At 38.6% G+C, this 22,756-nt stretch overlaps 1 protein-coding gene across 1 annotated transcript in view; it reads right to left on the reverse strand.

Moving 5' to 3' along the window:
- PHF21A (PHD finger protein 21A) overlaps window positions 1–22,756 on the reverse strand; it is a 631,407-nt gene that overhangs the window by 113,788 nt on the left and 494,863 nt on the right. The window contains exons 13-14 of the mRNA XM_053720295.1: window positions 16,138–16,301; window positions 10,964–11,119 (exon numbers count right to left, since the gene is read on the reverse strand). Coding sequence (XP_053576270.1) covers window positions 10,964–11,119; window positions 16,138–16,301 — 320 coding nt within the window. The remainder of the gene's footprint in view (window positions 1–10,963; window positions 11,120–16,137; window positions 16,302–22,756) is intronic.

Here is a 22,756-nt window from a genome sequence, read left to right on the forward strand (position 1 = left end):
TGGTACAAGAGACACCATCAGGGGGTTATAAAGGGGGTACTTCATCATGGGCTTGATGAGCCAGAGGGCCGGGGCTTTGACGGGGTGCTGGCATCATGGTTTGACAGTCACTCCAGAAATTAAGTCTGGTGTGACTTGGCCCTCTCTAGGCTGTATGGCTGGGAACTATAAGTTCCAGAATGATATGGAGCAATGGCCAGCAAATCGGAGGGTTAGGGAGGGGCTTCCGCCTGGAGTAGAGTGGAGGCTCCCGTGCAGAGCAGCTTCCAGGGCCGGGGAGGAAAGGACTCCCAGAACTAGGAATGGGGACTTCGGCGCTGGGGGGGGGGGTTCCCGGGGAGGCTTTAGACTGTGAGAAAGAGGAGGGGTTTGGAGATTAATGCAAGTGCACTGTGCAGCAGCAGGAGAGACAGCGACTCTGATTTACTGAATCACCGTCCGTGGAACGCTCAGAAGGATTACTGGGTGGGAGGTACTGTAAGGAGGGATGGGTCATGGGTGATTGCGTGGTGATTTAAGGAGGGATGCGGCTGTAACGGAAGTAGCCCAGCGGCAAGGGAGACAGGCAGTTCTTCACAGGGAGAATGATTTAGTTACACCGGGCATCAGAGGTCACGGAGTGAGCGGGCTGTGTGTTTGTAACTTTGTATGCCTGGCTGGGGCTTTACATTTTAGCTGCATCAGGTGGTTGGTGCTCCGGGTTACGGTATGAGCTGAGGCTAATCTGGCATGCTGCTGACTGACAACTGGGTGAGTTCAATGGTAAACTGCGGGGCTAAGGCATAGTCATTTTATTGTGTCTGACAGGGTATGAATGTACATGTATCCGAGGGACCTGATAAACATTACACAGATTATATGTACATATGTCTGAGGTAACCATTTTGTGAATTCATTTTGTGTGTCACTCTTAAACTAGGGGCCTTATTTCTTCCTCCTCAGTATTGTTTTACTTATTAGAAAAAGTCCATAACGAGTCCAGAGGGACAAATATCATGTATTTTGAGTTTCACAAATTACAATATAGTTTTCTATTGCTTTATACAACTTTTTTTTTTTGGGTGGGAGAGTAGTTTTATGTTTATAAAGAGAAATTAATATTAAATGCCTACCAAAAATTAAAAAAAAAATCATATTGAATTTGATGCAGTGAAGCCACGCCCAGACCACGCCCCACCCTCCCATTTAAAAAGTGTCCAGGAATCCTCTGGGTAAAAGGTGGCAACCCTAATTCCACTGTGTATAATTAAGAAATTTCATTAATCTACCATCATAGAGGTTACTCTTTGTAAAAATGTATGTTGCAGTTGTACAGACTTGGAAAGCAGTTTTTTGAGTGTTCAAGGAAGATTGCAGAGTTCTAAAGGTGAGCTTGTCAGACATTAATGATTAGGAAGGAGGTATTCATTGTTCTGATCTGTAGTTATGGGTTAGCTGAAAGTTCTTTTGGTGTGCTGAGATTTCCTCTGTATTCCTTAAAAGTACAAAAAACATTTGCATAACTATAATCAAAATTACTGTCACAGAGCACATGATCTGTCAATTTGAGAGTGTCTTTGTTCACTTATACACGTGTATAGTAGGCACTGTATGTACTAACTGCAGTTATTGTAAACTTTAACAAATTAAAGGCCTGTATTAAATAATACTCTTAAAAACAGGGGCACTTGAAATGTATTAAAGTTTACAATGATGCTTATTTTTTAAAAATACCTTTGCATTATGGTAAACATAACGCTGATCCTACGTCCGCATCTGCTGCTTCATTAGCATATTGATGACGAATCTGGCTTCCTCCAATCGTTGCTTTGCCCCATGAGCTGGACGCCAAAGGGGACACAAAACAATTGGAGGAAGCCGGATTTGTCATCGATCTGCTATAGAAAGCAGCAGATGCGGGCGGAGGATCGGCGTTATGTTTATCATAACGCAAAGGTAAGTATTTTAAAAAATAAGCATCATTGTAAAATTTAATTAAAGTGCCCCTGTTTTTAATAGTGTTATTTAATACTGGCCTTTAATTCGTTAAAGTTTACAAAATCACTTTAAATGCAAACCTCTTTAATCCTAACGAAAGGATTATAGGTGTGAAGTACAGTTGAAAGAGAGCATGATAAATCATTTTGGGTACCCCATAAAAAGAAATCTGTGTGTGTAGTATGAAAATACAGCACTGGGGCACTTCGTTGGCGCACATGGAGATTTTGTTTTTATTGTGCTCTGAGTCTTAGCAGACAATGTATCACCAAGCTTAGTAACTGTTCAGGAGCAGGGTGAATATTTGCATTTCTTACTGTGTATTTGGTCAAAAATTCTATTGACTCAATAGCTGTTTCCCTACAAATTTTGATAGAGGTTTTAGGAAGGCTTCCAGTGTTGAAATGTGTCCAATTCCTTTTTAGAATCAGACTTATCTCAGATTGAATTGAGTTTTAAAAATGTCTGTGCAATTTGCTGAATTATATCTCTAAAAAATAATGAGCATAATAATATTTATATCTATACGTCAATGTACTGTATATATGCATGCAGTAATGTCCTGTGTGATTGTTGGGTACATATGCTTAGAAATAGCATTTTGCCATGCACAATCATATTTTCTATGCCTGATGCACATAAGTGCATCACAGTAATTAAACTGATGCCTAATGTGGAATTACTAGGTCTGACAATTATAAAGTAGCAAACATTTGTGTTTTTGTCAGGATGTGTGTGGGGCATGGTGTATGCTTGGCATAAAGTGTCCAAAACATGGTGTTGTGTGAGTGGTATGATGTGTGTGTGTGTGGCATTGTGTGGGTGGGTGTGGCGTAGTTTGTAATAAAAGGGGCCCCAACCACTGGTTTAGTATGGGGGCCAAACATTTCTAGCGGCAGCCTTGCTTGGTACAAATATCTCTCAGATGATAAATGCAACAGAATTAGTGTCAATTAAATGAATACTAGTGGTAAAATGCCAGTTATGCAGAAGAAAACTCATCCTGTAACAGAATTTTATTTCATACAAGAACCTTGTGAAAAGTGAAAGACAAACTCCAGAGTTGCAACTAACAAATCAGTCACCAACGTAATTTCCTTGCAGATTGAAAAATGCATAGATATGAAATTCCTAAAGGCCTTTATAATTTTTTTATAAAGTCTACCGACAGCCATATGGAGATTTGTTCTTCAGAAATTTCTCAACAGCTGTTTGATAAAACAAACCTGATTTGGCAGATTATACTGCTAACCATAGTGGCTATCTCATAAAAATAAGACAGAAAACCAGCTACTTTACAACCTTTGGACATACTACAGACTGTCCAGAGAAGGGACCAGAAAGATATAATGTAAATGGGCATCTACTAGAAGAGTGACACCCTAAAAAAAAAAGAACCCCCCACAAAACTTTGGCCCAAAGGACAAAGCAAAAAAAATAAATAAATATTATGCTTACCTGATAAATTTCTTTCTTTCCAGATATGGTGAGTCCACAGGATAATCAATTACTGTTGGGAATATCACTCCTGACCAGCAGGAGGAGGCAATGAGCACCACAGCAAAGCTCTTAAGTATCACTCCCCTTCCCACAAATCCCAGTCATTCGCCTGAAGGAAAATGGAGAAAAGCGAATAACAAGGTGTAGAGGTGCCCAATGTTAAATTTAAAAATACCTGTCTTACAATAAAGTGCGGGGTGCCGTGGATTAACCATATCTGGAAAGAAAGACATTTATTAGGTAAGCATACATTTTGTTTTCTTTCCTAAGATATGGTGAGTCCACTGGATCATCAATTACAGTTGGGAATCAATACCCAAGCCAGAGGACACAGATGATTAGGGAGGGACAAGACAGGGAACCTAAACAGAAGACACCACCTCTTGAAGAACATTTCACCCAAAAGAAGCCTAAGCCGAGGCAAAAGTATCAAATTTGCAAAATCTGGAAAAAGTATGCAGAGAAGACCAAGTTGCAGCCTTGCAAATCTGTTCCACAGAAGCTTCATTTTTAAAGGCCCAAGAAAAAGAGACCGCCCTAGAAGAATGAGCTGTAATTCTCTCCGGAGGCTGCTGTCCAGCAGTCTCATAAGCCAAACGAATAATACTTCTCAAACAGAAAGAAAGAAAAGTAGCTGTAGCTTTCTGACCTTTAAGTTTCCCAGAGAAACAAAAACAGGGCAGAAGACTGGCGAAAATCCTTAGTCGTCTGTAGATAGAACTTCAGAGCACGCACAACATCCAGATTGTGTAACAAACGTTCCTTAAGAGAAGAAGGATTAGGACATAGAGAAGGAACAACAATTTCCTGATTAATATTTCTATCCGAAACAACTTTAGGAAGAAAACCTAACATAGTACGAAGAACCACCTTATCAGCATGAAAGATAAGATAAGGAGAATCATATTGCAAAGCTGAGAGTTCCGAAACTCTCAGAGCAGAAGAAATAGCAACAAGAAATAAAACCTTCCAAGATAACAACTTAATATCTATGGAATACATAGGCTCAAACGGAGCCTGCTGCAAAACTTTAAGAACAAGGTTAAGGCTCCAAGGAGGAGAAACCGACTTAAACACAGGTCTGATTATGATCAGTGCCTGGCAAAACCGCCAGACGCTTATGAAGCAAAATAGACAAGGCAGAGATCTGACCCTTCAGACAAACCCTTCTCCAGACCTTCCTGGAGAAAAAGACAAAATCCTAGAAATCCTGACCCGACTCCAGGAGTAACCCTTGGATTCACACCAATAGAGATATTTACGCCATATCTTATGGCAAATCTTCCTAGTAACAGAAGGTCAAGCTGGAGATCACCTCCGTATGGAGCTCCCACTCCCCGGGATAAAAAGTCCGTCTGCTCCGAAAATCCGCTTCCCAGTTGTCCACTCCTGGAATGTGGATGGCAGATAGACAACACTTGTGAGCTTCCGCCCACTGAATAATCTGAGCCACCTCCTCCATGGCTAAGGAACTCTGAGTCCCTCCTTGGTGGTTGATGTAAGCCACTGAGGTTATGTTGTCCAACTGGACCTGATAAATTGGGCTAAAGCTAACTGAGGCCAAGCCATCAGAGCATTGAAAATCGCTCTGAACCCTAAGATGATTATGGGAAGAGCAGACTCCTCCCGAGTACAGAGTACCTGAGCCCTTTACGAGTCCCAGACTGCTCCCCAGCCAAATAAGCTGGCGTCCGTGGTCACATTCACCCATAAAGGTCTCCGAAAGCATATTCCGTGAGAGAGATACTCCTGAGACAGCCACCGCGTGAGATTCCATTGTTGACTGATCCAGATCTATCCTCATACAGATCTACATAATCCCCGTTCCATTGTCTGAGCATGCATAACTGCAGATCTCTCAAATGTAACCGAGCAAATGGAATGATGTTCACAGACGCAACCATCAGACCAATTACTTCCATACATTGAGCCACTGATGGCCGAACAACAGACTGAAGAGAGAGGCAAGAAGAGAGAATCTTGGCTTTTCTGACCTCCGACAGAAATATCTTCATCAATCGAGAATCTATTATGGTCCCTAAGAAAACTACCCTTGTAGCTGAAACAAGGGAACTCTTTCCCAGATTCCCTTTCCATCCGTGGGAACGTAGACAAGACAACAAGATCTCTGTATGAGAGTTTGCTTGTTGTAAAGATGGCGCATGAACCAGAATGTCGTCCAGATAGGGCGCTACAGCAATTCCCCGAGACCGAATTACTGCCAAGAGAGCCCCCAGAAACTTTGAGAAAATTCTGGGAGCTGTGGCAAGACCAAACGAAAGAGCTACAAACTGAAAGTGTTTGTCCAGAAAGGCAGATCTCAAAAAAATTTGTGATGATCCCTGTGAATGGGAACATGAAGGTACGCATTCTTCAGGTCTATGGTCATCATGGACTGACCCTCTTGGACCAAGGGGAGAATGGAACGTATGGTTTCCATCTTGAAGGACGGTACTTTGAGAAACTTGTCTAGACACTTCAAGTCTAGAATCGGTCGGAAAGTTCCCTCTTTTTTGGGAACTATGAACAGATTGGAATAGAACTCTAGACCCTGTTCCTGTACTCGAACTATCACTACCAGGTCTGAAAGGTCCTGAACACACTTCAAGAACGCCTCTCTTTTTATCTGGTCTGCAGATAATCTTGAGAGGTGGAACCTGCCCCTGGGAGGAAAGGTCTTGAACTCTAACTTGTAACCCTGGGATACAATGTCCACAGTCCAACGGTCATGCTTGAGAGAACTGAGAAAGTCTGCCCCCCACCTGATCCGATCCCAGATCGGGGGCAACCCCTTTATGCTGATTTGGAATCAGCTGCGGGTATCTTTAACTGCTTCCCCTTGTTCCAAGACTGATTGGGTTTCCAAGAAGGTTTGGACTGTTCCTGCTTGGAAGAGGAAGGCTTACCTCTGAAGTTACGAAAGGAACGAAAATTACTCTGACGTCCTTTCGGTCTATTTTTCTTATCTTGTGGCAGAAAAGACCCTTTACCACCCATGATATCGGAAATAATCGTTGCCAGACCAGGTCCAAACAAGGTCTTACCCTTGTAAGGGATCGCCAAAAGCTTGGACTTAGATGAAACATCCGCTGACCAACATTTCAACCATAAAGCTCTGCGCGCTTGGATCTCCTCCTAAGAAGTCTGTTTGAAGAGACTCAGACAATGCATCAAACCAATAGGCTGCTGCACTTGTCACAGGGGCAATACACACTGCAGGTTGCCATTGGAGACCCTGATGAACATACATCTTTTTCAAAAATGCCTCCAGCTTTTTGTCCATAGGATCCTTAAAAGAGCAGCTATCCTCTATAAGAATAGTAGTTCTCTTAACCAGAGTAGAAATCGCCCCTTCCAATTTGGGCACCATCTGCCATGACTCCTTAATGAAGTCAGTCACTGGGAACATCTTTTTAAACACCGGCGACAGAGAAAAAGGGATCCCAAGTCTATCCCATTCCCGTGCAATAATCTCTGTAGCACAGTAAACACCTCCATAGAGGAAGGAACATCAAAGTATCTATTACGTTTACTAGACTTTTTAGGGTTGACAACAATAGGGTTATCTGAGTTGTCCAGAGTAGCCAAAACCTCCTTTAACAAAACACGGAGTAGCCAAAACCTCCTTTAACAAAACACGGAGGTGTTCAAGCTTAAAGCTTAAATCTGAATGAAACCACTTCAGCATCAGAAGAAGAATTTACACCGTCCGAATCTGAAATTTCATCCTCAGAAGCTACCGACGTATCATCTTCAGACTTATGAGATAAATCAACTTGGTTAGTCAGAACTGGATCAGAAACCTTACTATCTAATTTCCTCTTGTGTCTTCCCTGTAGCATGGGAATGGCAGCTAATGCCTCAGATACCGCAGAAGAAACCTGAGCAGCAATCTCTGCTTGCAAATAAACTCCTCCAGGAGATTGAGAGGAACAGCAGGGCACTGCCTGTGACGTTGTTAAGGCTTGGGACGTTTAAGGAGAAAGCAGTGGCATTGCATGAACAGCATCAACCTGAGAGAATGGTGGCTCAGTATTAAAAATCTTATCTTTATACATTGTGTTCTCAATACATAAGGAACAAAAAGGCAAAGGAGGTTCCACTTGGCTATCTAAACAAAGCTTGAATGCAACAGAAGCCTTAGACTTTTCTTCCATTTTGGAAAAAAAAAAAAATCCTATTTTGTTACTGTACCTTTAAGAAACAATCTAAAAACAAGCAGAGTCCTCTAACAGGGGCATGCAAAAAAATTACAAAAGGAAAACCAATTTCTGAGAAAAAATAGACTTTAAATCAGGGCTAAGCAAAGTGAATGATAGAATTCACTTGGAGCGTGCTAACAGAAACAGCATCTTAATTCTAACACCCCCATAGTAAAGAGAGCAACAGTAACACCTCTACACCTACGTCTTACTGCTCCCTCTGCCCCAGGATAGATATGGCAACCGGAGAAACTGTTTTAACAATTCCGTACTCCTTCCGATCCTCCGATCAGAGGATGTGACTAAGTGAAAGAGCGCGCTTTCAGCCACAACTGCCATCACAGGAAGGATCCGTCTTTAATTACAGACATAGGCGATCCCAATAACCGTCAGGAAAAATATTAATACAAGGCTGTTTTCAGCAGCTCCGTACTGAGAAAGAATTACTTTGCTGCCCACTCACTCACGCAGTAAAAATCAAAAGTAACAACTGCAGAATAAAAATAAAAAACTGAGCCACCAAAAATCTCTCTTTATTGTCACGGCCATGGTGCCTGCTTACTGCCATTAGAAAGTCCTGACTATAACAGGACGAAGCCCCCAAATTAGTGCAGTATGATATGTTTTAGTGCCAGTATTTTTTATTGCAAAAATGGCACTTACCTGCACCTGTAGCTGCCCAGCAGGAGGACAGCTCACTCAGCATGAAAGGAAGCCACTCCTCACAGAGGCCTGTGGAGAAAAGAAAGGACAGAGTAAACCTACTCTGGCTTTCTGTACTAGGGCAGCAACACATTAGGAAAACGCAGTGAGGCCCACCCCACAAGTTCCTAACTGCTTAAAAGCCATCACTGCCCTACTGAAGAGACTAACGTGGAGTACGGTTAAACCCAATCCTGAAAAGAAAGATCAGAGCAAACCAACTCTGGCTTTCAAAATGATAAAATCTTGATTGAAGTGAATCAGACACCAAAACATCACCTCCTCCTTGCACTGAAGGCAAAGAGAATGACTGGGGTTTGTGGGAAGGAGAGTGATACTTAACAGCTTGGCTGTGGTGCTCTTTGCCTCCTCCTGCTGGCAAGAAGTGATATTCCCAACAGTAATTGATGATCCCGTGGGCTCACCATATCTTAGGAAAGAGATAGTGTCTAGACAGCTGGAAATATAAAAATGTGCTCCCTTCACATTTTTGATCATGAATAGACCTACAAAACCAGCAGCCTCCATTCCACTGAAGTAACCTTCCAGCTGGCTCTTCTTGCTGTCGCTGAAAGTATGGCTAATCTACCTTCATTCAATTGAAATAGTCCTCCAGCTGCCTCTTCCTTGTGTCACCAATCCTCCAAGATATCATATGCCATCCTCACCCTTCAACATCTAAAGATCTCTAGAAGGGTATATTTATCTCCTCATCATGTGCTGCTTTAAATATGTTTCTTTTCACATTGTAGTTTACTACTTGCAAATTTATTTTTGTACATTCCTCTTTATGCACTCCATATAGTGTTGATATACAATTAAATATTGAAAATAGAGAATAATAAAAAAAATTGAGACAAAACAAACGCTTAAATGTACAAATAAAATGTTTTTATAAGGTAAAATTATTCACAGGGAAGTGATGCGACGAATGCTGCAGAAGCGTGGAGTTGATTACCTCTACAGAAGCCACTATTTAACCTACAATGTGGTGTTATACAAAATATCCTATTAAAACTAGTCATTTATACTGTAGAGACAAAATTCATTCTCATAAAATATGGGATACATTAAGTAGGAATTTCTAGACAAGTCTATGCTTCATATACAGTGTTTACAAAAGAAAGCTAGATAATAGTATTAACAAAAATAAATAACTTAGAAAAACAAAAGCAAAGTTTTCATGGAGTGCAGAAGGCTTATAAGAGACAAAACAACACATACATGAGGTAATGGAACAAACAAGACAATGGGTGAATAATGGTTAGTTAATGTGATGACCTTTATATCTTCACATTTGCATAGCAAATTGTGGTTTAAGTAGTAGATATGAATTTATTATAAAAGCTTAAAGTGTAGCTACAGAGTTTGTGATTCAACTCTGGTTTTAAAACAAATTGATAGGCATTTGTTTCTCCTCTAAAGACTATGCTTATAGAATAACGTTAGCTATTTTAGCCACTTTTTTCCCACTGCAAAGAAAATGGGTCACAAACATTAGGATGTGCCACCTGCTTATAAACCCATAGTGAGGTGATTATCACTAGAAAGAAAATGCTTGATTCTTCCTTTTGGTTGTATAGTCTATAAGAACACACATGATGTGAGGGACCGAATGGCAATCTTAGACTATGGTCTAAACAGATTATTCTGCAAATAAACTTTTCTAAGTTTCACCAGAGAGGAAGAAAACAGAACTTGCAACATATTTGATAAGGTAAACTTTAAGGTGATTCCATATTAAAATGCTGATAGTCCGGGTCGACCAGTTACATTTTTGATGGATAAAATCATTAGACTGAGCCTAGCTTATAGTCACGCTATCACTCCCATAAATGTAATAACGGCTTTGGTGTTCGGGGTATTTATCTAGCTGAGTGGCTATGAAACCTAATGAATATTAAAACAGGTACGTACTGGAACACTTACATGATGTTAAATAATGGGTCAAACTACATAAAGACCTAATATATCCCTAAACTTTCTTAGTTATTTTTGCCTTCTAATCATCAAATTTTTAAGTTATCTGCAACTGACAGCAATCCAGCCTATTCATTCGGTAGTATTTAAGCAGTCCTTTAAAAAAAAAAAAAACAAAAAAAAAAAACTATGTTCTGTAGATAAATTGATTAACATTTCCATACATAAAATTCTGGTGTGCATAACTTTTCAAAGTAAATAAAAAAATTATTTTAAAAAGTGCATCCATAAAAAAAGAACCCTTAAAAAAAAAAAAATCTTCAAAATGTATCAATTTCTGAAAACTTCTCTCCTTTTAATATTCATAGATGACCATAAAGACACGATACTACACTCAGAGCTCACGGTCAGTTACATTATATGCTTAATAATTAGAGGTGGAGTGGTAAACTTGTAAAGGTCCTTCAGACTTCCTAAAGCAGTGTTTTATTACTTTACGGCCTTCATCCAACAACAACAAAATTATCCTGCAGCAAAATATGGCAGCTTAATTATATTTAGTTAAAGCAGGGCAATGCTTGCAAGTTAGGTATTACATTAAAGAGGATAATTGCACAGCCTGTCCTCCATGTTTCTTGCTCCCTTTCTCTGTCACACAGTACCTGGTCATGACATTTTGGACAGATCCACATGCCTTTGGGAATGGATTTCAGAGGAGGCTCCAAACAGTCCAGGTGGTATACACGTGAACATGTGTCGCACATCAGTAACTGCCCGCTCTTTCTGCAAACGCTGCAAAAATCCTCATGGATATCAGCCTGTAGATGTCACAGGAGAAAGGAGGCGAAAAGAAGAGGTCAGCCCACACCTCTGACATCATTCTTCCTCAGTGTGTTCATGCTGAGGCAATAAACTGCAGGGGTAGCAGGACATATTTCACTGCAGAAATGAGGAGAGCAATGCACTGCTATCAGAGCAAAGCAATGTTTCATATCGTGGAGCAGTGCAGGTGGAAAGGTCAGTAAATCCATAAGATAAAAGGCAGTACTAGCCCCACTATCTAATCTAAATTATACTTGGTAATTCATATTCCCAGAATAATCTGAGAAGAAACTAGAATATAAATTAAAGATTCCTTTATTCTGTAGTTTGTATCCTATTTCTACTAACAAAATATATATATGTTAATTCAGAATAAACAATGTATAATACATTTCTATAAACTGGAGGTATAAGTACAGAATATTGTCTTGTAACCCTTCTTGTGCCACTAATTTCAGGCCATTTCTTACTATTCAACAGACCGGACAACTGTTTTTATTGTTCTAGCCTAAAAAAAAACTTAACATATAGATCTATTTGATGGAAATACTACTACAAAGTGAATTGTTGTAGAAGTAATGCCATATTGATTGGGAGAGAATCTGGTACTGTTTTAACTAGTGACATGTGACGATGAATGGAGGATGTGTAGGCAGAAAGAGACAAGAGGGTGTGAATGTTTACGGAAAATAAAAGTGTAAAAGGAATGTAAACATAACTAGTGAATGGACGGGAAGATTATCAAACAAAAGAACTCTTATGCAACCTTTCTGCAAGAGTAATGATATACAAATAATCATGATTCAGTACTTAATATTCCTGAGTCTTGAAATGCTGTGTAGTATCTATAGATAGAAATCAGCTTATTAGATCCAACAAACTCTACGTAGAATTTCACTCTCAAATAAGGCGTCTTCTAAATACAGTAAGTTAAATTAGTTTGATTGAAATTAGAAAAAAAAAGGTTACAGATAAGACATATGCAAAATAATCACTTATTGTAACACATATTCCTAATTATGTATTAACCTTTCAAATCTGATTTTTCCCAGGTTTGGACTTGCCTTTCTATCTATCTTTGAAAATTTGGCAGGCACACTGTCACATCAAATAGCATTTGAGATGTGTAGACGTAACATGTCTAATTAAAGGGATAGAAATTATTATACATAGGCATGCCTTATTATACACTATATGACCAAAAGCATGTGGAACCCCTACTATTTATTGAGTTCAGGTGTTTAAGCCAGACTCATAACTAACAGGTGCATAAAATCCAGCAAAAAGCCATGGAATCTCTATAGACAAACACTGGCAGTACAATGGGTCATAATGAAGAGGTCAACAACTTTAAATGTTGCACTGCCATAGGATGCCACAAGACTGTTTGTAAAATGTCTGCCCTGTTAACTGTGTTAATATTATTAAGTGGAAGCCTCAACAACAGATCAGGCATGCAGTGGTAGACCACGCTAGCTCACAGAGTGGAACCACCAAGTTCTGAAGTGTGAAGAGGGTACGAATAGCATATTATCGGTTGTATCACTCACAACAGAGTTAGAAACTCTAGTATCAACATCATCACAAGAACTGTGCATAAGGAGCTCAATTAAATGAGTTTCCATGGCCAAGGAGCTGTACACAAGACTTACAAACATGCTCAAGGCCAAGCGTCATCTTGAGTGGTTAAAGCGCGCCACCACTGGACTCTGGAGTGACAAAACATAATTCACTATCTGAAAGTCTAATAGAAGAATCTGGGTGTGGCAGATAACAGGAAAAAAGCTACCTACAGGAATTCATAGTCCTTTATAGGGACACTCAGGTTAAATTACATTTTCATGATTCAGATACAGCATGTAATTTTAAACAACTTTCCAATTTACTTCCATAAAAAAAAATGTGCCACCAGTTCCTACTGAGCATGTGCAAGAATTCACAGACTATACGTATATGCATTTGTGATTGGCTGATTGCTATCACATGGTACCAGGGGAGTGGAAATATGCATAACTTTGAAATTTGTTATAAAAAAATCTACTACTCATTTGAAATTCAGAGTACATGCTATTGCATTGTCTTGTTATCTTGCATTTGTTGATTATCCAAATCTACTGTGTTTCAAGATTAAACTTTCATGATTCAGATAGAGCATGCAATTTTAAACAACTTTCCAATTTACTTCCATCACAAAATGTAAACAGTCTTTTTATATTTACAGTTTTTGAGTCACCTGCCTCTACTTGAGCATGTGCAAGAATTCACAGAATATACATATATGCATTTGTGATTGGCTGATGGCTGTCACATGATACAGGAGGAGGGGAAATAGACATAACTTTGAAATTTGTCAGAAAAAAAAATCTACTACTCATCTGAAGTTCAAACTAAGTGCTATTGCATTGTCTTGTTATTATGCATGTGTTGATTATGCAAATCTACTGTATTTACTGGCCCTTTAATGTAAAGTTTAGTGGAACAGGGATAATGGTCTGGGGCTGTTTTTGGGGGAATGGGATAGGCCCCTTAGTTCCAGTGAAGGGTCATTTTAATGTTAAGGGATACAAAAATATTTTAGACAATTGGGTACTTCCAACTATGTGACAACAGTTTGGAGAAGGCCCTTTCCTGTTTCAGCATGCCCATATGCACAAAGCATGAAGACATGGTTTGATGAGTTTGGTATGGAAGAACTCAAATGGCATGCAGAGTCCTGACTTCAACTTTATTGAACACCTTTGGGATGAAGTGGAATGCAGACTGCAAGTCATATCTTCTCGCCCAACATCAGTGGGTGAATGGGCACAAATTCCCAAAGCAACAGTCCAAAATCTTGTAGAAAGCCTTCCCAGAAAAAGTAAAGCTGTTTTAGCTGTGAAAAGGGAGGGGGGCAACTTCATATTAATTCCCATCGTTTTGGAATAAGCACATATAGTTGTGATGGTCAGGTGTCCACATACTTTTAGCCATGTAGTGTAATTACTTACATCAGTAAATCATCTTGAGGAGTACGGCCAAAGAAAACACTGTTTAAAATTTTTGAGACCAATGTAGCCCTGCGAGCAATACATATGCCCCCAAACACATAGCTTTTTATTTTTCAGTAATCACACTATGACACCCAGGTGAAGAAAAATTACTTGCTCATACACAATATAAACCGCAGCATGAACAGACATACACTGATTGGTCGTATTGTGCTATGACAGGTAAAGAAAATGGTCTCAGTGGTTGGGCTCCCTTATGTAATGCTAATAGGTCTACTTTGGAATAAAATAGTTTTAAACATAAGCATTTCTAGATACGGTACCCCTCAACAGGCTTTACCAGGGTAAGTAAATATAATAAAACTTGGACACATATAATGTTGACTGTCCCTTTAACTTCTGTGTTTGGTTAACATCTGTATAATCAGGAGAAGTCCAAAAAAATTATCCCATTATGCAACACCTTTAACACATATACTCCTCATACATATTACTATATATTAGGTGAAATGTATATTCAATCATAACCAAAGGAAAACGAAAATCTGACGTTATATGATGGCTTTATTCCATGCAGTAATCATTTTTATTTACACTCAATTGCAGTTTCTGCACCAGAAGTTCTGAAGAAGCACAAAGTATTTTTTATTGTCAAACTGTGATACTAATTTAATAGAAAGTTCTGTCATAACTAGTGTTTTGCATTGTGTAAATAATATGTATTATTGGACAGAATAAACTAAAGGAAAACAAAATTGAATTACCATACAGTGAAATTCACAACAAAAAAAGTACTAAATAGCTTTTTAATAAATCATACATTTCACCAAATCTGAGACTATGACATTCTTCGGATTATGTCATAAATTCAATAAATATTTAAAGGGAGATAATACTCAAATTATTTTCTTCTGTTATTTCTAAAGAGAATGTTTCAAAAGGTATTACAATGCTTTGATTTTTATGAAAAAAAAATGGATGTTCTTCTGCTAAACAAACCCTTTTTTTGTGTTTTTGAGTTTTTTTTTCCATACAGTAAACATTATATATATATATATATATATATATATATATATATATATATATATATATATATATATATATATATATATATATATATATATATATATATATATATATATATATATATAATATGTTAAAATATTGCTTTTTTATATACTAGATAGAAACATTTTGAGTATGGTGTCCCTTTAAATCTGCTTGTGGTACATAATAAAATATTTACAATGCCATATTATTTTACAAATGAAAGGTTTTTTGAACAACTGTTGTATGTTTCAGTTGTAAGTTTTAAAGTAAAAACAAGATTAATTAGTCTATGTAGAGTTTTCATTCTTACTACCAAGTAGTAAGGTTTACAGGTGCCATAGCAGCTGTTATATACTACTGCCCTATTAGATTCTCAATGATGTAAACATAAAGAAATGGTTACATAGCCTTTTTTAATATACAATGTTTGTCTTATTGATAAGTTCTCTCTCACATGCTGCTTAAAGGGACACTGAACCCAAATGTTTTCTTTCGTGATTCAGATAGAGCATGCAATTTTAAGCAACTTTCTAATTTACTGCTATTATCAAATGTTCTTCATTCTCTTGGTATCTTTATTTGAAATGCAAGAATGTAAGTTTTGATGCCGGCCCATTTTTGGTGAATAACCTGGGTTATTCTTGCTGATTGGTGCATAAATTCCTCCACCAATAAAAAAGTGCTGTCCAGAATTCTGAACCAAAAAAGAAGCTTAGATGCCTTCTTTTTCAAATAAAGATAGCAAGTGAACGAGGAAAAATAGACAATAGGAGTAAATTAGAAAGTTGCTTAAAATTGCATGCTCTATCTAAATCATGAAAGAAAATGTTTGGGTTCAGTGTCCCTTTAATGCTACAAGGAAAAAATCATTAAAGAAACATTGATGTATGCAGAGTTGCAGTTTACCCCTTGTGTGAGAGAAACCACATTACCAGGGTCCTTAGCTTGCCAGGAATGCTTTACAATTAATTACTTACGTCTGTGGAAAAAGGACTGGGCAGGGACACAGGCAGGAAACTTGCAGGGAAACTATATGTAGTCTGAGTCTTTTCACTTTCAAGGGGGTCAGGTTGACTGGATTGAGGGGAGGAGGGTGGCAGAGCGCCCAAAGCCAGCACCGTGTTGTATTTGGGAGGACGACCTATAGGTTAATAAACACAAACAAAAACAACAAAAACAAAAAATGGGGGGATTTACATACCTTTGGCCAGTGATCCTCATTGGCTAGCATGAAAAAGGAAATGATTGAGGCAGTGAAGAAAACTAATAATACATTGTCGAGACCAAAAAGAGGATCACAATTACATAAAGCAGAGTTAAAAGAAAAAAACCTGAAGTTAAATAAAGCAGAGTTAAAAAAAAGGAATTCCAGAAAATGTATGTTAGTTAGAACAGAAAGGAAAAAATATAAGTAATTCCTGAGAAATAAATATATATGGTGCACCACTATTAGCAAGGCAACGTCTTTGGCCTAAATACTGTGCCACTTATCCTCCACTATCTGTAAGGAATAACACTGCTACTAGTCCTTCTGTGGTGGCCCGGGAGGTACTAACTTTAAAAACACACGACATAGTGCACAAAACCAAGAGCCAGATATCGAAATTGGAAAATGTATGCACCATACATTACACTGAAAAAGACAGAGAAAGAAAATACATTTTCATAGTGTATGATAGAAGTAATCTCAGTACAAGGAAAAATGAGCAAAAAAAATAGACATATGGCAATCATATGTCTTTAAGGTTCCTTATTTTCAATAAATAAAATTTATACTTACCTTCAATTTTTCTTCTTCACGCTCTCTTGCAGAAGTATTTTGGTAACTTGTGGGTTATACTATCCAGTACACTCTTGAGGCAGCAGTGTTTTGGTAACTAGTTGGGTAATACTACCGCACACACACTTGAGGCAGCACTGATCTGTTAACTAGTGGGGTATACTACCTTATACTCTCTTGAGGCAGCAGTGTTTTGGTAACTAGTTGGGTAATACTACCGCACACACACTTGAGGCAGCACTGATCTGTTAACTAGTGGAGTATACTACCTTATACTCTCTTGAGGCAGCAGTGTTTTGGTAACTAGTGGTTATACTACCCTATACACTCTTGTGGCAGAAGTGTTTTTGTAACTAGTGGGATATACTACTGTGAAGACCAGGATTATCCAACCCTGCGCCAGTCACTTATTTGGCACAGAAAGGGTTATCAGACCCCTTCTACTCTCACTAATATGTCACAATCTAGCCACACCAGGCAAGCTTGTGATAGTTCAGAGGGTGCAAGGGTTAACAACACTCTCCAGTCTGTACTAGACGTAAAATAAATGCACAAACTCCCCTTTTAATGCCACCCACCCTAAACCAACTATAATATCTAGTTGCCACCACTTAAGATTATATGATATGGGAAATCTTAAGGAAACTCCAGATTTACACATTAACTCTTAGAATACAATTACTCTAGAATACTTTAAAGAACACAATATAATTTCTGCTAGATACATCCATTTTCATATAGACTGACAGGCAATCTCTTCCTTACATTGTGAGAAACGGTTTGATACCAGATATGACAGGGTTGTCATACTTCCCTTCATTTAATGCCAAAATATGTCTTAAACACATCTCTACATTGTACCAATGTCCTTTTATTGATCTTATCAGTTTCTGGGACCGAGGCACTGTGTTGTATCTCTGGAGCTGACAGGTTGACTGGCTTTATGACTCAATGCATACACAATAACATTTGGAGAAAGGGGTCTTAGAAACTATTTATGAGGGGTTCTGGCACATCAAAGAAAACACAAACACACAGTTCTTCTTGAAAAACAAATATTTTTAGTTCATAGGCTAAACAGAATTAACCCCTTAGCAGCTAAATCCTGAGGTATTCGTGACAACTACCATGTCTTGAGGCAGCAGTGTTTTGGTAACTAGTTTGGTATACTACCCTATACACTCTTGAGGCAGCAGTGTTTTGGTAACTAGTTTGGTATACTACCCTATACACTCTTGAGGCAGCAGTGTTTTGGTAACTAGTTTGGTATACTAGCCTATACACTCTTGTGGCAGCATTGTTTTGGTAGCTAGCAGGGTATACTACCCTATACACTCTTGTGGCAGCATTGTTTTGGTAACTAGTGGGTTATACTATCCTATACCCTCTTAAGGCAGCAGTGTTTTGGTAACTAGTAGGGTATACTACCCTATACCCTCTTAAGGCAGCAGTGTTTTGTTAACTAGTAGGGTATACTACCCTATACACTCTTGTGGCAGCATTGTTTTGGTAACTAGTTGTGTATACTACCCTATACAGTCTTAAAGCATCAGTTATTTTGTAGTGGAATATACTACCTTATACACTCTTGAGGCACCAGTGTTTTGGTAACAAGTTGGGTAATACTACCCCACACACACTTGAGCCAGCATTGTTTTGGTAACTGGTAGAGTATACTACCCATATACTCTTATGGAAGCATTGTGTTGGTAACTAGTGAATATACTACCCTATATCCTCTTGAGGCAGCAGTGTTTTGGTAACTAATGGGGTATACTAGCCTATACACTCTTGAGGTAGCAGCTTTTTGGTAACTAGTGGGTATACTACCCTATATCCTCTTGAGGCAGCAGTGTTTTGGTAACTAGTGGGTATACTACCCTATCCACTCTTGTGGCAGAAGTGTTTTTGTAACTAGTGGGATAAACTACCTTATACACTCTTGTGGCAGAAGTGTTTTTGTAACTAGTGGGATAAACTACCTTATACACTCTTGTGGAAGAAGTGTTTTTGTAACTAGTGGGGTATACTACCCTATACACTTGTGGCAGAAGTGTTTTTGTAACTAGTGGGATAAACTACCTTATACACTCTTGTGGCAGAAGTGTTTTTGTAACTAATGGGGTATACTACTTGGTACACTCTTGAGGGAGAAGTGTTTTGGTAACTAGTGGGGTATACTACCCAATACACTCTTGTGGCAGAAGTGTTTTTGTAACTAGTGGGGTATACTACCTTATACACTCTTGTGGCAGAAGTGTTTTTGTAACTAGTGGGATAAACTACCTTATACACTCTTGTGGAAGAAGAGTTTTTGTAACTAGTGGGGTATACTACCCTATACACTCTTGTGGCAGAAGTGTTTTTGTAACTAGTGGTGTATACTACCGTATACACTCTTGTGGCAGAAGTGTTTTTGTAACTAGTGGTGTATACTACCCTATACACTTGTGGCAGAAGTGTTTTTGTAACTAGTGGGATAAACTACCTTATACACTCTTGTGGCAGAAGTGTTTTTGTAACTAATGGGGTATACTACTTGGTACACTCTTGAGGCAGCAGTGTTTTGGTAACTAGTTGGGTAATACTACCGCACACACACTTGAGGCAGCACTGATCTGTTAACTAGTGGGGTATACTACCTTATACTCTCTTGAGGCAGCAGTGTTTTGGTAACTAGTTGGGTAATACTACCGCACACACACTTGAGGCAGCACTGATCTGTTAACTAGTGGAGTATACTACCTTATACTCTCTTGAGGCAGCAGTGTTTTGGTAACTAGTGGTTATACTACCCTATACACTCTTGTGGCAGAAGTGTTTTTGTAACTAGTGGGATATACTACTGTGAAGACCAGGATTATCCAACCCTGCGCCAGTCACTTATTTGGCACAGAAAGGGTTATCAGACCCCTTCTACTCTCACTAATATGTCACAATCTAGCCACACCAGGCAAGCTTGTGATAGTTCAGAGGGTGCAAGGGTTAACAACACTCTCCAGTCTGTACTAGACGTAAAATAAATGCACAAACTCCCCTTTTAATGCCACCCACCCTAAACCAACTATAATATCTAGTTGCCACCACTTAAGATTATATGATATGGGAAATCTTAAGGAAACTCCAGATTTACACATTAACTCTTAGAATACAATTACTCTAGAATACTTTAAAGAACACAATATAATTTCTGCTAGATACATCCATTTTCATATAGACTGACAGGCAATCTCTTCCTTACATTGTGAGAAACGGTTTGATACCAGATATGACAGGGTTGTCATACTTCCCTTCATTTAATGCCAAAATATGTCTTAAACACATCTCTACATTGTACCAATGTCCTTTTATTGATCTTATCAGTTTCTGGGACCGAGGCACTGTGTTGTATCTCTGGAGCTGACAGGTTGACTGGCTTTATGACTCAATGCATACACAATAACATTTGGAGAAAGGGGTCTTAGAAACTATTTATGAGGGGTTCTGGCACATCAAAGAAAACACAAACACACAGTTCTTCTTGAAAAACAAATATTTTTAGTTCATAGGCTAAACAGAATTAACCCCTTAGCAGCTAAATCCTGAGGTATTCGTGACAACTACCATGTCTTGAGGCAGCAGTGTTTTGGTAACTAGTTTGGTATACTACCCTATACACTCTTGAGGCAGCAGTGTTTTGGTAACTAGTTTGGTATACTAGCCTATACACTCTTGTGGCAGCATTGTTTTGGTAGCTAGCAGGGTATACTACCCTATACACTCTTGTGGCAGCATTGTTTTGGTAACTAGTGGGTTATACTATCCTATACCCTCTTAAGGCAGCAGTGTTTTGGTAACTAGTAGGGTATACTACCCTATACCCTCTTAAGGCAGCAGTGTTTTGTTAACTAGTAGGGTATACTACCCTATACACTCTTGTGGCAGCATTGTTTTGGTAACTAGTTGTGTATACTACCCTATACAGTCTTAAAGCATCAGTTATTTTGTAGTGGAATATACTACCTTATACACTCTTGAGGCACCAGTGTTTTGGTAACAAGTTGGGTAATACTACCCCACACACACTTGAGCCAGCATTGTTTTGGTAACTGGTAGAGTATACTACCCATATACTCTTATGGAAGCATTGTGTTGGTAACTAGTGAATATACTACCCTATATCCTCTTGAGGCAGCAGTGTTTTGGTAACTAATGGGGTATACTAGCCTATACACTCTTGAGGTAGCAGCTTTTTGGTAACTAGTGGGTATACTACCCTATATCCTCTTGAGGCAGCAGTGTTTTGGTAACTAGTGGGTATACTACCCTATCCACTCTTGTGGCAGAAGTGTTTTTGTAACTAGTGGGATATACTACCTTATACACTCTTGAGGCAGCAGTGTTTTGGTAACTAGTTGGGTAATACTACCCCACACACACTTGAGCCAGCATTGTTTTGGTAGCTAGTAGGGTATACTACCCTATACACTCTTGTGGCAGCATTGTTTTGGTAAATAGTAGGGTATACTACCTTATACACACTCTTGTGTCAGCATTGTTTTGGTAACTAGTAGGGTATACTACCTTATACACTCTTGAGGCAGCAGTGTTTTGGTAAATGGGTAATACTACTCAAAACACACTTGAGGCAGCAGTATTTTTGTAACTAATGGGGTATACTTCTTGGTACACTCTTGAGGCAGCAGTGTTTTCGTAACTAGTTGGGTAATACTACCGCACACACTCTTGAGGCAGCACTGTTCTGCTAACTAGAGGGGTATACTACCTTATACTCTCTTGAGGCAGCAGTGTTTTTGTAACTAGTGGGGTATACTACTTGGTACACTCTTGAGGCAGCAGTGTTTTGTTAACTAGTGGGGTAATGCTATTCTTTACACTTTTAAGCCAGCAGTGCTTTGGTAAATAGTGGAGTAATGCTATTCCTTACACTTTTGAGGCAGCAGTGTTTTTGTAACTATTGGGGAATGCTACCTTGTACACTTTTGTAGCAGCAGTGTTTTGTTTTTTTAACTAGTGGTGAAAAACTGTCAGATTAGAGGCGGCCTTTAAGGTCTTAGAAATTAGCATATGAACCTTCTAGGTTTAGCTTTGAACCAAGTTTACCAAGAGAACAAAGCAAAATATGTGATTAAATTGGAAAGTTGTTTAAAATTACATGCCCTATTTAAACCATGAAAGTTTATTTTGGAATTGACTGTCTCTTTAATTTTCCTAAATTGTTTGAAATGATTATCTCAATGTATTGGTATTGCAAAACCACCAGTTTTACATTTTATTCTATTTGGCTGCCATCTTTGTGCTATGGTGCAGGACAAATTTTGGTTATACAGATTTATACGAAAACCTCAATATCTTAGCTCAGGTTGGTCCTAGCTCCTCGGAACAAAAACTGATGTCTACAGCACATTACAAAGTACATGTACATATATAAATATCAGTATTTTCCCCAGGACCTGTTTAGCGGATACTGATTACCCGGCTAAAATTTTAGCCAATATTTTTTTATTGCACAAATTATCATTGAATACATTTAAGTTAAATTATGCAATTAATTTATGCTTTGGATAGCTCAAAATGATATAATAGTAGAAAAGTTTACACTGCCCTCACCCAGCTGGAAAAAAATTCTATAGAGAACACTGAACATTTTGCAATTTCTTATCCCATAGACTTAGAACTTAAGTCCTAATGTAATGATCAAGATTGCTGGAAGTTACACTTTAGGGTCAATTTATAATGGGCAGGGTTTTTTTTTTTAGGAGGTACCTAGGTATAGTGTGCATGCAGAACATTTCATGTTTAAGACATATCTTATT

Source organism: Bombina bombina, chromosome 7 (genome assembly GCF_027579735.1).
Source record: "Bombina bombina isolate aBomBom1 chromosome 7, aBomBom1.pri, whole genome shotgun sequence".
Taxonomy (NCBI): domain Eukaryota; kingdom Metazoa; phylum Chordata; class Amphibia; order Anura; family Bombinatoridae; genus Bombina; species Bombina bombina.